The sequence below is a fragment of the Heterocephalus glaber genome, unplaced genomic scaffold (assembly GCF_053883595.1).
Source record: "Heterocephalus glaber isolate CG9 unplaced genomic scaffold, H.glaber_assembly_v1.0 deba00001067, whole genome shotgun sequence".
Classification (NCBI taxonomy): domain Eukaryota; kingdom Metazoa; phylum Chordata; class Mammalia; order Rodentia; family Bathyergidae; genus Heterocephalus; species Heterocephalus glaber.
The window spans coordinates 2,922,258-2,936,456 of NW_028258187.1; the positions used below are offsets into that span (position 1 = coordinate 2,922,258).

At 55.2% G+C, this 14,199-nt stretch overlaps 1 protein-coding gene across 4 annotated transcripts in view; it reads left to right on the forward strand.

Annotated features, from left to right (window-relative positions):
- The window catches only part of Rab3gap2 (RAB3 GTPase activating non-catalytic protein subunit 2), a 61,831-nt gene extending 48,186 nt beyond the window's left edge, over positions 1–13,645 (forward strand). For 2 of the 4 annotated variants that reach the window (XM_004867400.4, XM_087209859.1), the window contains 16 exons: positions 1,527–1,740; positions 2,093–2,190; positions 4,329–4,434; positions 4,940–5,100; positions 5,366–5,594; positions 6,126–6,305; positions 6,389–6,495; positions 7,984–8,050; positions 8,744–8,814; positions 9,474–9,509; positions 10,765–10,839; positions 10,917–11,135; positions 11,750–11,839; positions 12,039–12,260; positions 12,608–12,766; positions 12,850–13,645. In XM_004867400.4, the coding sequence (XP_004867457.2) occupies positions 1,527–1,740; positions 2,093–2,190; positions 4,329–4,434; positions 4,940–5,100; positions 5,366–5,594; positions 6,126–6,305; positions 6,389–6,495; positions 7,984–8,050; positions 8,744–8,814; positions 9,474–9,509; positions 10,765–10,839; positions 10,917–11,135; positions 11,750–11,839; positions 12,039–12,260; positions 12,608–12,766; positions 12,850–13,005 (2,190 nt within the window). In that variant the 3' untranslated portion in view covers positions 13,006–13,645. Of the gene's footprint in view, positions 1–1,526; positions 1,741–2,092; positions 2,191–4,328; positions 4,435–4,939; positions 5,101–5,365; positions 5,595–6,125; positions 6,306–6,388; positions 6,496–7,983; positions 8,051–8,743; positions 8,815–9,473; positions 9,510–9,605; positions 9,964–10,764; positions 10,840–10,916; positions 11,136–11,749; positions 11,840–12,038; positions 12,261–12,607; positions 12,767–12,849 lie in introns of those variants that run through there. The other 2 variants (XM_013066517.3, XM_013066518.3) reach the window with 2 other exon arrangements.
- Positions 13,646–14,199: the final 554 nt, after the last annotated feature.

The following is a 14,199-nucleotide window of genomic DNA, read 5'->3' on the forward strand; positions in this document are numbered from 1 at the left end:
TATATATTTTGAGTGTTTCATATGACAGAAACCATGCAATATTTGAGCTTGTGTGTCTGAGTTAGTTGGCTTACATTAAGGCCTTCAATGTGCATCCATTCTCCTACAGATGACTCAGGCTTATCCTTTTTACGGCAGAGTAGTACTCCATCGTGTAGAAATACCACATTACTTTTATACATTCATCTGTATAGGCTGTTTCCACGATATAGCTATTACAAATTGTGCTGCTGTATATATGGGTATGAAATACATCACTGTGGTGTGGTGTCTTTAACTCATTTGGGAAGACACCTAGCAGGGGAATAGCTGGCTCAGATGGAATTTCTACTTTCAGCTTTTAGAGGACTGTCTACTGTTCCACAGAGGTTGCACCAGTCTACACGCCCACCGACAGTGGAGAAGGGCTCCTTTCTCCACATAGCCCTCCCAGCATTTGTTATTGGTTGATTTCTCGATGGTAGCCATTCTTTCCAGAGTGAGATGCAGTCTCACTGTTGTTTTAATTTGCATTTCTCAAATACCCAGCAGTGTCCAACATGTTCTCATGTATTTATTGGCTGCTTGTGTTTCTTCATCTGAGAAGTGTCTGTTCATCTCAGGTGCCCGTTTTTTAGTAGAGTCTTTAAATTTGGGAGGTCTGATTTTTTCGAGTTCTTGATGTATTCTAGATCAGTGACGGTGAGAGAGCCTTTTAGAGCTCTCAGTGATGACAGGTTTGTTTGATACAGTATTAGTCTTCTGTCTGAGGAGAAGCTGGGAAGAATTTGTTCCCATTCTGCAGGCTGTCTCTTCATTCTGTGGGTGGTTTCCTTTGCTGTCAGAAGCGTTAGCGTGATGTGGTCCCATGTGTTGGTTCTTGGTGTCATTTCTCGTGCAACTGAGGTTTTGCTCGGAAAGCCTTTGCCTGCGCTTACGTCTTCAGGAGCTGTGGGCGGTGTGTTTGTGTGTGTTGTGTACCTGCTCTGCTTTCAGGAGATTCTCCTGCATATGTGTGCCCTGAGCAGTTTACAAGGCTGTCAGGTCGCTCTGTGACTACATCTTTGTATCCCTCAAGAGAGCTACCTGCAGGACTTGCCTGTGGATTCATGATTTCCTGTTTTTCCATGTTTGTTTTATGATATTTATGCTACTTAACATATAAGCATTTAATTTTGAGTACTTCCTTAATTTTACCACAATGACGAGTTACAATGACATCTTTTATTATTTTTTGATTACACAATAATACATGTGTATTAAAATCCTCACAGAAGAATATGGGGTACTTTGAAGAAACTTTCTAAGATGGTACTCTTAATAGCATATAGTTTTTCAAGATTAGTTTATTCAAATAACCTCCTACTTATAAAAGTGTAATTTGAGAGTAAAACTTTTAAGTAGAGTACAGTCTAGCTGTCATGTCCATTTTAAAAAGTGATCTTTTGTTTCCAGCCTTGAGCTTCACTCTGGATAATGAGGCTAAGTGGGTAGATTCGTAGCCGGAGGCCTGGTCTGTTCAGAACACTGTTCTTTCTGTTCCGAAGGACTTGGCTTCGTTACTAAGGCTTGATGAAAAAGAACTGCTGAAGCTCCAGGGATTATTAGAGAAGTATAAGCAAGAGAACACCAGGACTGTGGTCCGATTCTCTGATGACATAGACGGCGCGCTGCCCGTGAAGACGTTCCTGGAATATCTGGAGTACGAGAAGGATGTGCTCAGCATAAAGAAGATAAGCGAGGAGGAGTATGTGGCTCTAGGTGGGTGAAGTCCTCAGCGGTTCTTCACAGCCTCTCTTCTAAAAGCCTAGAGTGTCTCAGGGATGTCATTCTGTTTTGTGATTGAATTAAGCAGCGCGTGAATGTGTGTATTGTGGTCAACACAGGATACTCTGGATATGTATGCACTGTGTCGTATGTGTGGTGTTGCATTGGTAAGTGTACCAAAGAGGCAGTGTTAAGACACGTCATGATTTTCTCTCTGCTTTAATAACTCAAACCATTACTTTCTCTTCTGTTGTTTTGCTCCCCTAGAATTTTACATTGTTGAGGAAGATCATTAGTCCAAAGGGTAATTGGTTCTGGCGAATGTGTCTTATTTTTGTTCTACTAGGCAGTTTCTTCTTCTGGAAGTGTCTGCATGGAGAAAGCTCCACCGAGGACATGTGCCACACTTTGGAGGCTGCTGGACTTAGCCCTCAGCTGCTGTTGGTAAGGTCTTCTCGCTGGGTGCAGTTCTTCCTTGCACCTGGTGTGGAGAAGTGTGAGTGGCTGGAATCCTTGCCTTTTAGCATGTCACAGAACATACATGTGAACGTCTTAGGGAAACAAGGAAGATTGGCATTCACCACATTGAGTAAAATTCTTTTGTTTATTTTTGTTCCCTGTGAATGATAACAAGTACATTCTGTGGTTGACCTAAAATAAATTTGGAATGTGACATGAATGCATTTTCAGTGGACTTTGATCATCATCATAGAACAAAAAAAAGTCTTAGAGAACAGAATAAGCTTTCTTTAGAGCTATCTAGAATTGTGATCTACATTTCTAAACTTTGAACATCTGCTAGGATACAATCTTTATCCCGTAGCAAATGTAAAGCCAAAGAATCATCCAATGAAAAAACTACAGTACTGAATTTTTGCCCTTTTGAGCAAAGCTGGCCAAGTCGCTCCAGCCTCAGTAGCCAGCCAGCACCTGGGCACTCCACTGGCCTCAGCTCGGCCAGGATCCGGGCAGCCTGTGAGCTTGGGGGCTGTGGGAATGCATGGTTTTCATAGAGTATTTAAGTCCTCTAGAAATGGGTTCTGTCCCAGCTCTCGTGAAGTAAACTTGGGTGTCAGGAAGGAAAACGGCTAAAAATGCATGGAGAATTGACACGGGTGGTACGTGGCCAGTGTCCTTCAGAGATAACTCCCTTCTGGGTGTCGGGTGAAAATGATGAACTGCTGGGAAACACAACTGGAGGAAGTAGAAAGAGGCCAACCTTAAGAAGAGGCCCTGCATAGCCGCTCTGCAGAGGCAGTGAGAAGGCCCAGCGCCCTGGAGGGCACTGGTGCTGCAGGGCTGACGTGGGCGGGGAGCAGGGGCTTGTGGGCGGGGCTTGCAGCAGCTTCACCTCTGAGTGGCCGTTAGGACACACAGCTGCCTGGTGGGGAGTGCACAGACCACACACCTCACACACAGGGCACGTATTGCTGGTGAAAGCCACATGCGCCCTGTGGATTTCCAGTGGCCGTGTCTAGCTTTGGATCCCGGGTGCCACATCAACGGGAGGGGCCCGGGGAGGGGCGCATGGGACTCTGCATGTCATGTCGCTGTTGGTGAACCCCTCAAGATGAAAAGTTAGGAAGGTGGGCGGAGAAGCTTGGGAGGGCCGAGCACACTCCTCTTCCAGCTCCCTGTGCTCAGTTGGTGCCGGCTGCATTCCCGTTTCCCATTTTGCAGACACGTAAGTGGCAGTTTCATTGGAGTCCGTGGAGAGGTTTGGTGGTCCTTCCCACAGCTCCAGGCCCCAGGTGTCCCCAGGCATTCCTGTCCTCAATGGGCTTCTTCAGCTCCTTCCCCTTTAACTTTTCCAAATTACAGGAACCGGTGTTTGGATCCAACAGCCTTCTAGTTGAGAGCTTGTTTCACATACATGCACAGCAGTGCTGTCAATAACCCCAGCCTCAGGGCCGGGGATTTAGCTCAGTGGTTCTGGTGCCTGCCTGGAAAGTGCAAGGTCCCGAGTTCGATTCCTGGTACCAAAAAAAAAACAAAACTAAACTAAAAATAACCCCAGCCTCGCACAGGCTCCATTATCAACAGATGCACACTGTGACATCAGAGCCTCTGTTAGCCCAGGGTTAGCTGTGAGCAGATTTTATAAATGGGAAAAACATAACTGAAGGAAGTATGCTGGTCCATGCGCACCTTAAAAGTCACTCGTGTTGGCCTGGCTGCCTTGTCTAGGCTTTTCCTACCTTGTTAGCCATTTACAGTGGGAGTCGGGGCTTCCCTACGCCTGTTCCCCACAGCGAATTGTGAGGCAGCTTTGTAAGGCTGAGCCATGAGCTCCTCCCTGCTGCTCCTGTGAGCAGTGCCACTGAGCTGCCTCCTGGTCCCCAGGCCTCGATCCTGTCCCTCCTGCTCATGTGCTATGCTATCGAGGTTGGGGTCGGAAGGCAGTATGGATGGAAAGCAGGGCAGAAGTGGGTGATGAATCTCAGGTCACCCCCCGAGACATGACGCCACCAGCCACACCAGAAGGCCGAGTGTCCGCATGCGCAAGGGGCTGTCCAGGGAAGTGGGGAGCTTGCCAGGCTGAGCACTGCCTTCCACTGAAGGAGATGTCTCCCGGATTTCAGTCTCTGCTGCTGAGCTTGTGGCTCTCGAAGGAGAAGGATATCTTGGAGAACCCGAGGTCTGTCTGCTGCCTGCACACCATGCTGTCCCTCCTGAGCAAAATGAAAGGTAGGCTGCAGGCTGGGCCCAGGAGGGGAGTGAGCGCAGCGCTGCAGAATGCTGTCGCTGCACAGATTCGCTTCTGCACTCATTAAAGGCTCGGGGTGCGTCCGACATATGCTTTGAGGACTCAATCAGGCTTGTGCCACCATACATTATGATGTGAATGACATATTTCTTGAGCTCAGTAAGGAGAATCGAGGTCTTTGTTGGAGGGAATACTTTCCTTATTTTTAACATCATCTGATAATCGCCTGTATTAAAACGTTAAAGAGTAGTTTTCATGAGTGATGAAAACATTCCGAAGAGGGATTAAGTATTGATTCAGAAACAAGATGACTGACATTGTAAAGAAATGGAATATAAATATCCTGGATAAAGTAGATTGTGAGATTTATTTTGCAGTTTATTCAGAAATATATAGGTACATCTTCAGGAAATTGAATTTTAAAACTGAAAGAGTAGAAAAGATAACCATTCGGGCTCTCGTCGTTCATGTGTCCCTGTCCTGCAGTGGCCATCGACGAGACCTGGGACTCGCAGTCCGTGTCCCCGTGGTGGCAGCAGATGCGCCTGGCCTGCGTTCAGTCTGAAAACAACGGGGCGGCACTGCTGTCGGCACACGTGGGCCACTCGGTTGCGGTGCAGATTTCAAACCAGATGACCGAGAAAAAGGTGAGGGCCGAGGCACAGCTGCGTGCTCCCAGTGGCTTGGGGCGGGCGAGGAGGCTGCCAGCACGCTGCAGGTCCTCACGCTGGGCACCTGGGGCCAGGAGATGGGACGTCCGACTGGCACTGACACAGCTGCGTCCTTGCCGAGGGCCGACGCAGGCCACCGCGGCAGGGCTCCTCGTGAGCGTCCGCCCTGGGGTCAGCTGGTGCCCTCCTGCCCCGCAGCTGCAGTGCGCTGGCTGCACCGGTGACCTGCGCCTCCTGTCAGTTTCTGCAGACAGTGGCGGGGGCAGGGGCCGATGCCGAGGCCCTCACGGACTCATGGGAGGCGCTGTCCCTGGACACGGAGCACTGGCGGCTGCTGCTCAGGCAGCTGGAGGACTGCCTGCTCCTGCAGACCCTGCTGCACAGCGGGCCCCGGCGGCCCCAGGCCCCTGCATTGCAGGCCGAGCCGCTGCCCCGGCTCTCGGTGAAGAAGTTGCTGGAAGCCGGGAAGGGTGAGCGGCAGTGTGAGGGCTGAGCCCCGTTTCAGGCTGCGAGGTTTTGTTAGCCCACTCCGACAGCGCGGGTGTCACGAGGGGAGCATGCGTCCCCCCATGGTCCCCCCGTCCCGGCCACCGTGGGGATCGCCCTTCCTCCCTGTCATCGCCCCGGAACTCCGCTCCTCCTGTCTTTCCTTTTCCATTTCTCTAGATTCTTTTTCGAATGGTGCTGTAATTGACGCGTAACCGCTGTACATGTTTATGGGACACGGCAGCGTTTCAGTACACGTGTGAGGAGGCAGGGGCTGCTGCCATCGCCCCAAACGTGACTTCTTCCTATTCGGAGCACTCAGAGGCCGTCCCGGCCATTGTAAAATTAGCACTGCCAGCCATGGCCACTGCTGTGAATCTCGTGGCCTTTCGGGTCCCTGCAGGCCCAAGCTGGAGCATGGTGCTTGAGTTTCTGCAGGGAAACGCACTGGCCTCCTGGTCCATGCGGCCAGCACTGCCACCCATGCCAGAAACTCTTTCTTGTCTCCCCCACAGGTGGCATTGCAGACAGCGTGGCCAAGTGGCTGTTTAAGCAGGACCTGAGCCCTGCCACGCTAACCCTGGCTCATCAGGACGGGGACGGAGATGGGGGAAACCCAGACGAACCCCAAGGAGGTGCTGACAGAGCTTTCCTGCAGGCACCGGAGGCCGAGGCAGATGCAGGCGGCATCCCAGGTGACCGATGACGCAGCCGCGGGCCAGGGGCCGATGCAGCTGTCCTCACTGAGGAGAGCCTGACGCTCCCCTCTGGCTTCCAGACGCGCTGCTCTTGGCCTACAAGCAGTTTCCTTGCAGCCTGGAGCCGGACGTGCTGCATGCACACTGCTGCTGGGAGTACGTGGTCCAGTGGAACAGAGACCCCGAGGTGAGGCCCACCCCACCCTGCCCTGCCCTCCAGGGACAGTGGAGTCGTCTGTCTGAGCGGGGCCTCTCCTGTCCTACTGCCTGTGCCCACCTGTCCCGCCGGTCCCCGTGCGGCAGGCATGCCGCTCTCTGTCCTGGAGAAGGGAAGCCAGGTTCCCTGCGTGCGCCCACACTGCTCAGTGCAGGAGGGGAGCGCAGCTTCCTCGGACAGCAAGGTGTTTGCCCTGCGCCCTGCTGGGCCGTGAGGGGCACAGTCTCTGTTCCCTTGCGAATTTCCACATGAAACAGCACTTCCTGGCCGGCTGTTCTCAGTGTGGCAGTCATCGTGAGCCTAGGCAGTGCCCCGCTGTGCCAGGCGCCCCCTAGTCTGCGGGCCAGGCCGTGGCTTCTCTCACACTGGTCTCTGAAGTATGTTGGGGCCTCTCGGCTCTGCTCGGCTCCGCTCTCCCTGGACACACGTGGGCTGTGACGGGGGCCCAGGCCTGGAGCTTGGGCTGGGGTCCCAGGGGACTCCCTGGCCGGCACCTGGTCAGTCTCCGACGCTCTGCCCCGCTTCCTGTGTTAAATGAGGGTGCCAGTCCCGGGGTGGCCGGGACGGAACAGGATGAAGCATGTCTGCGGTGCGCCTCCACCAGTCGGGGCCTCCAGGCTCCCTGGTCAGGGCCCGGTAAATTACTCCTTTTTTTGTTGGTTTTTGCAGTGGTGGGGATCAAACCCAGACTACTGAGCCACGCCCCGGCCTGCTGAATTATTCCTCTCCGCTCAGAACTGTTTCTTTATTGTCTCTGTCGGTGTCCCTTTGTAGAGACTGAGCTGATTAGCTCTGATGTACTAATGGTAGGAATAGCCTCCCCTCTGCCCTCCGAGACCGTGTGTGTTAAATGTAGTCATTCACTTGGTAAAAACGTGAGTGATTTCAGCCGGGGGCGGGCTTCTGACCCGTTAGCATTTTGCCCAGAGTGGTGTGAGGCCAGGGTCCTGGGCCTGGTGGAATTGTCACCAGTGGCATGGAGTGGGAAGTGTTAGAACGAGAGTGAGGATGTGGCAGCCTCTCAGTCCAAGTGGCTCAGTCTCAGACCCACGTGTAGGAAGGTGACAAGAAACACTGCAGTGTGCGTTTCCAAACCACGAGCTGCTGCCACGGGGACACGGTGGCCCCAGGGCCTCCTCTTAGCGGGTGGCGATCATACACGAGGCTGCTGTGGCCTTCGGGGTTGGCTGAGCCGTGTCCCGGCTTCCTCCTGACATGAAGGCTGTACACGCAGTCATCCCGGAAGCACTGCAGTTCACGGAGGAAGAGGGGTGTGTCGCGCCTCCTGTCTGGTGGCCCCCAGAGCCGCCTGCATTGAACTAAGCGGCAGATGGTTTGTCCCACTAAATGCTCATCTCCCTGCCCGTCAGAGCCCTCCCCAGGACGCAGAGTACCCGAGCCCCCTCCCCTCCCTCTTTCTGACCCGCCCGTCCCTCTCTGTCTCCTGCCCACGTGAAGGAAGCGCGTTTCTTCGCAAGGTCAATAGAGCACTTGAAGCACATTGTCAACGCCCACGTCCAGCATGGTGAGTGAGCCCTGTGTCAGTGGGCTGGGGTGGTGGGGTGCTGAGCCCTGGCTCTTTCAGCTTCTTGGGAAAGTGCTGCCCAGAAGACAGTGCCAGGAGGATCGTCACCTTCTGTCCCCCACTGCAGGCTCGTTGACGCTGCCTCATTGCCAACTATGAGAAGTTTTCATTTTAATGTCACACCTCAGTGAATGTGCAATTACAAAACCCGATTTTTGGTTTCTTAAAAATATTTTTATATTTCATTTTATTTTTTAATATTTTCTCATTCGTCACTTTAGTTGCTTGTTTCTAGTGTTTGGACAGTGTTGAGCTGTTCTCAGAGATCTTCCCTGCACCTTCGGAACTCCGCTCTTTCAGACACAGGCCCGGCACTGCTGGTGCTGGGTCAGTGCAGACCACCTCCGCCAGGCCTGCTGCCCTTGCAGCCGCGCAGTTGTGTGCTCTGCCTGGCTCCTGCGCTGCCCTTGACAGCCGGCAGCCTTCCTGCTGGCCGGGCCGTGCTTTTCTACTTGATGGTGTGAGCGTTCTTACGCTCCGGGCTGTGTCCACCTGCTCTTCTGCAGCTCGCTCCCACTCTCACGGATTTCATTCAGTTTGCAGACACTGTATAAGATCTAAGGAAAGAACCTAAGCCAGTGGGGCGTCGGGTTTCGGGCTGAGGACCAGCCGCCCCACTTGCTTGCTCCCCAGGCATCGCACTCATGATGTGGAACACGTTCCTGGTGAAGAGGTTTTCTGCTGCCGCGTACTTGATGGATAAGGTAGGGCCCTCACCTGAGGGGAGCAGAGGGTTCAGGCTTGGAGCCTGCCCGCCAGAGGCAGTGGTGGGGCCGGGCCGGGGTGGCGGGCAGGAGGGGCCTGGGCTGGGGGGCTGTGCTCGGTCGGACTGAAGAGCTGCGAGGCCCCGCGGGAGCCGGGTAGAGCGGCCGTCTGTGCCCTCGCCTCCTGACGACACCGCCTTTGCGTCACGTGCCCTCAGCGAGCGAGGCCCCAGGTGCTGTCACTGGCCATCTTGAATTTGCCTCTGGGTTTGTAAGGTGACACGGTTTGACTGTTCAAAGTGAAGGCCAGATTGTTCAGAGTTTTTTCTTCATAGTTCAGAAATACACAGGTTTTTGTGGGTGTTTTTGGTACTGGGGATCGAACTTGGAACCTCACACTTGTGAGGCAGGCGGCGGCACCACTGAGCTAAATCCCCAGCCCTGCAGTTTATTTTTGAAGAGGATTATTTGTGAGTTCATTTTTAAGTTCCACCAAAAACCTAATGGTGTCACCGTTACAGAACCATGTTAATAAGGGAAGGTGGCCGCGTTTATTTAAGGCTGCATGGATAGTTTTTCAAGCTGGTTATTACTCCTCTTTCCTGTACCCTTTAAATGAGACCCTGACTACTACAGCACCTTGTTTCCTTTCACCACAGGTTGGCAAATCGCCGAAGGATAGATTGTGCCGAAGGGTGAGTCTCTCTCAACTTGAGGTGCAGTTGCTAACCCTGCACTTTTCCCTGGTGCCTTATTAACTAATCTTAACGGTGAACTTTGTCTTTCACCAGTCTGCTGATGGGTCAGGAGATAAGAGAAACGGAAAGAGAGAGCTATTTGAAGGAAACTGGCCATACCTGTGCCCCGTTTGCTCCACCTTTGCAGGCTGTAGACAGCGAGCCCGCACCAGGTTTCACAGGAGGTGTGCACCTCTGGCCGGCCAGGAAGGCAGCCAGCTGCCACCGTATCAGAAGTGAGCAGAGAAGCACCAGGCTGAGGCCGCTCCTCCGTAGTAACCACTGTGCAGATGCAGCGCTGCCTTCGAGGGGGCCTGGGGCCATGAGCAGCAGTGCTCGCCTCTGCTCACAGCTCTGATGTGATCAGTCACAAACCTCCTGAGAAATGCTCAGGTGCAGATTCAGCTGTCAGAGGCCCTTGGTCTTAAAAGGTCACCGTTCTGGAGAATTGACTGGCCTGTTGTGGGGAGCATTTCGTGTTGCACGCACGTGCCCACGCAGGCCCCTCTCTGATTTCTGTATGGGGATGCAAGGAATACAGCTCCTTGGTCTTGCAAAGCTGACCTGCAGCACGGTGGCCCCAGGACAGGCTCATTGGAGGGAGCAGTCAGCGTGAATCTGGTCCTTAGTTCTCAAGCTGGAAATTCTTGGTTTGTTTAAAGCGTTCAGTTGACTACCTAGAAACCAGACCAGGCCGTTTTCTCAGAACTTGTAGGCTGGTCGGTCGTGTGTGTCTTCCCGTGGTTCCTTGACTAGCAAAAGCCTTACGGCAGCGTGAACGATCTCTCTCGTCAGTGTACAAAAAACATTCATTTTTGCTTATTATTTGGGGGGAGGTCTGGGGGCTGAACCCAGGGTCGCATGTGGGCAGAGCACATGCACTCCCACTGAGCTACACAGCATACGCTCAGAACGGTCTTTGTCTTTCCTGGTGTTTTGAGCAGGGTCTTGCTAAGTAGCCCAGAATGGCCTCGAGCTCATGTGATCCTCCCGCCTCAGCATGCACCATCATACCCAGCTTAGAACATTTCTTTTTGAAAGTGGATAGTACCACTTTTTTAAAACCTGCTTTTCAGGTTGGTTGATTCTGTGCTAAAGGAAGGAGGTGAGATACGCAGGTGCCCTGACCCAAGAGCAGGCAGTCAGTGGCAGTGGTACGCCTGTTCAGTAGGCGGCGGCTGCCGCATGGGCTGATAGAGTCCTTGTCACGCAGGACGTGGGCATGAGCGACACAGCGCTGACCTCCTTCCTGGGCTGCTGCGTGGACCTCCTGCAGACCCTGATGGAGGTACCGGCTCCTTCCTGGGCCTGCGGCCGGGCTGTCCCGGGCGCGCATGGCCCTGACGCAGCCTCTGGGGCCCGCAGGCCGACGTGGGCAGGGACGAGATGCCGGCGCCCGTGCTGGACACCGAGGACACGTGGCTGTCGGCGGAGGGGCCTGCGTCCATCGCGGAGCTGGCGCTGGAGCAGAAGCCGGTGCACTACCCGCTGGTGCAGCACCACTCGGTGCTGGGGGCCGTGCTCTACGCAATGGCGCGCTTCGCCCTCAGGGCTGTCAGGCCGCTCTCGCTCTTCGACCGCAAGGTGCGCGCTGCTGGGCCGAGGGCTCTGGGCTCGCTGAGGAGCGGCGCGGCGCCGCGCCGCGCCCCTGATGGCGGGCTCTGGCCTGGCCACTGCTGGGAGTGGGCGGGGCTCGGCGGCTCCGCCCCAGCCGGCCCTGCGCCCGCCCTGCGCCGTTTTGTCCTCTGTGGCCGACCGTTGGGATGGTCGAAGCCTCTCAGCAGGTGTTTGTAAGGGCTCAGGGCTCAGGGCTCGGGCTTGGGCGTGGGCGCCTGTGGTCTGAACTCGCAGGGCCGTGGCGCCGGCCTGGCCACCGGCAGGTCACCTCTCGGGTCACCTCCGGGCAGCGGCGGCCCTGAGCCCGAGCCACAGACCTTTTGTACCCAGCCTCGGTAGTGGCATGTCACCTTTGCCTGGGTGACGGCCCACAGCGCAGGGGAGGGGACCTTGGGCCGTGCGAGGCTGCCTGCCACCACCGGGCGACTCGCCCACGTGTGATGGATGCGTTTCAAAGTCTCATGGAGGAGAAAGTGAAAACCAGCCATGGCCCAGTCACGGTGCAACGGTGTCGTCTTTCAGATCTTGCCTTTTTCTCCCTGGATCCATACTGAGCACTTCTCTTCATCTCTTTTCTTTAGGGAAAAAATGCATTTTTCAAAGACCTAACCTCAATCCAGTTATTACCTAGTGGGGACATGGACCCAAACTTACTTTCCGTCCGACAGCAGGTAAACTCTAGTTTCTGGATTCCAACCTTGAGGCTTTGAGGGCTCCTTAACACCGCTGCCAGCTTCTCGGAGGTCACGTGTGCTTGTTCTGACAGCAAAGACAGCTGTACGGGAAACGCGGTCGGACTGGAAAGGCCAGGGTCCTCTGTTAGGTAGTTTAGGGAAACACCGATGAGGCCTCACGCTGTCTTGTTTCCAGTTCCTGCTGAAAGTCGTCAGTGCTGCCGTCCAGGCCCAGCATTCCGCCCCCAAGGACAGGGCGCCCTCAGCAGAGGCAGCGGCCACTCCTCCTAAGGAGGACCGGGACTGGCCAGCCCTGGCCGTGGACTTAGCTCAGCACCTGCAGGTCAGCGAGGACGTGGTCAGAAGGCACTACGTGGGGGAGCTCTACAGCCACGGCGTCGACCACTTGGGGGAAGAGGTAATGCCCCTCCCTCGAGTTTGGCCCGGCCCAGCCAGCAGGGCGCCAGCCAGGCCAGCGGGGCCGCGGGAAAGAGGAGCCGGACTCGGGGGCTGGGGTGCGTTTGAGCCCAGTCCCCCAGGGGAGGAGGGTGCTTGCCGTGCACAGGACCTAGGGACAGTGAGGCGGCTGCACTGCGGGCAGCAGCCTCAGCCCAGGCTCGCCTCCCGCCTCAGCCTCAGGTCCTCTCCGGGGGCAGCCTGCCGAGAGCCAAGGGAAGCCCTTCCTCTGAGGCGCTAGGTGACAGGGCCCTCGCTGCACCCCTTTCCCCGTGTGATCGGGCTCACCTCGTCCTCCGTCCCCCTCAGGCCATCCTGCAGGTGCATGACAAAGAGGTCCTGGCCTCCCAGCTGCTGATGCTGACCGGGCAGAGGCTGGCGCACGCACTGCTGCACACGCAGACCCGGGAGGGCATGGAGCTGCTGGCCCGGCTGCCGCCCACGCTGTGCACGTGGCTCAAGGCCATGGTGAGGACACAGTGGCGGTGGGCGGGCGCGCACGGGGCCGCCCCCTGGCTGGCCATAACTGGGCGTCCGTGTCCCTCCCGCAGAATCCCCAGGACCTGCAGAACGCAGACGTGCCCATCGCTGCCACGGCCAGACTGGTGCACAGGGTCCTGGAGCTCCTGCCAGCGCAGCATGGGCAGTACGGCCTGGCCCTGCACCTCATCGAGGCCGTGGAAGCCGTGGCGCTGCCCCGGTGCTGACGGCCGCCCTGCGCAGCTGGCGTGTCCCGTGTTCACACAGCAGACCCGGGATTTTACGGACTAGGTCCTTTTTTATAAGATAAAAATATATATCACTTTTTAAAAGTTCAATCCTAGCAAAATTCCACACCTATGGTTGATACTGAAGGTGAACTATAAACAAATATTATAATACAGATGTTTTACTGTTTATTTTTAATTCAAAGTCAAGTAGCTTGTTAAATTTTGCCATTTAAAACTGGCTATGGCGATGACTATGACTCACAGGTGTTCACTGTCAGATTCTCTCTCACGTCCACATGTCACTGCTGCACCTAAACTCAGGTGTCTGTACACTCGCCATCACCCGCTCTCCCTCCCTGCAGAAGTCTGAGGACCGGGTCACCTGCTTCACCTGGCCCTGTCCTGGAGCCGTGTGGCCGTCAGAGGACAGGGCTGGAGGTCATCAAAGGGAGCCAGGTGGAAGCCTGAATCCATGTGCCAAAACAGGTCTGAGATGCAATCAACCAACCAGCAGTCACAGTGTAAATTTTGTTTTTGCAAAGCTGTATCCACATGGGCTAATTGTAAAAATGTATTATCTTGTAAAACTATTACGTAAAAAAAGACAAAGACAGTGAAAGTTTTAAGTCAACTTTTATTTTTCCTGGTGTTCCGTGTGTCTGCTTCCAGGCCTCGGTAAGGTCCACCCGTCCCCGGGAAAGGACAGACATAGGCCCGGGGTGTCCCAGCGTCGGCAGACCCGCCTCGGCTGGGCAAGCCCTGCCCCAGCGCCTGCCGCCGGCCCGGCTCCCTGCTCGGTGCTTCCCGCTCCCCCGCAGGCTGAGGCTGAGAAGGTCCTCCTGGGCCTGCCTTAGGAAGGGTCTGGGGTTGAGGTCACAGCCAGGTGAGAGCTTTGCGGGCTGCACCCGCTCACAAATTTCACCTTCGGACTCAGAGCTCGAGCCCCAGCTCTCCCGGCAAAGGCAGAGGCGTGGGTCCTGGGGGCTCAGCGCCTCCTCTTCTCAGAGTGGGCCGAACTAAGGCGAGCGGAGCGCGTGGCTGCAGGCATTGTAAGCACTGCCCTGCCTCAAGCCCGTGTTCGCTGGGGTTCGCTTGGGAGCTCCCACTGATAAAACTGCTCAGGACTCAGGTACAGCCGCGTGTCAGGCCCGGGTGGCTGAACGCAGGGAGCTGAAGCGCTCAAGGCCCTAA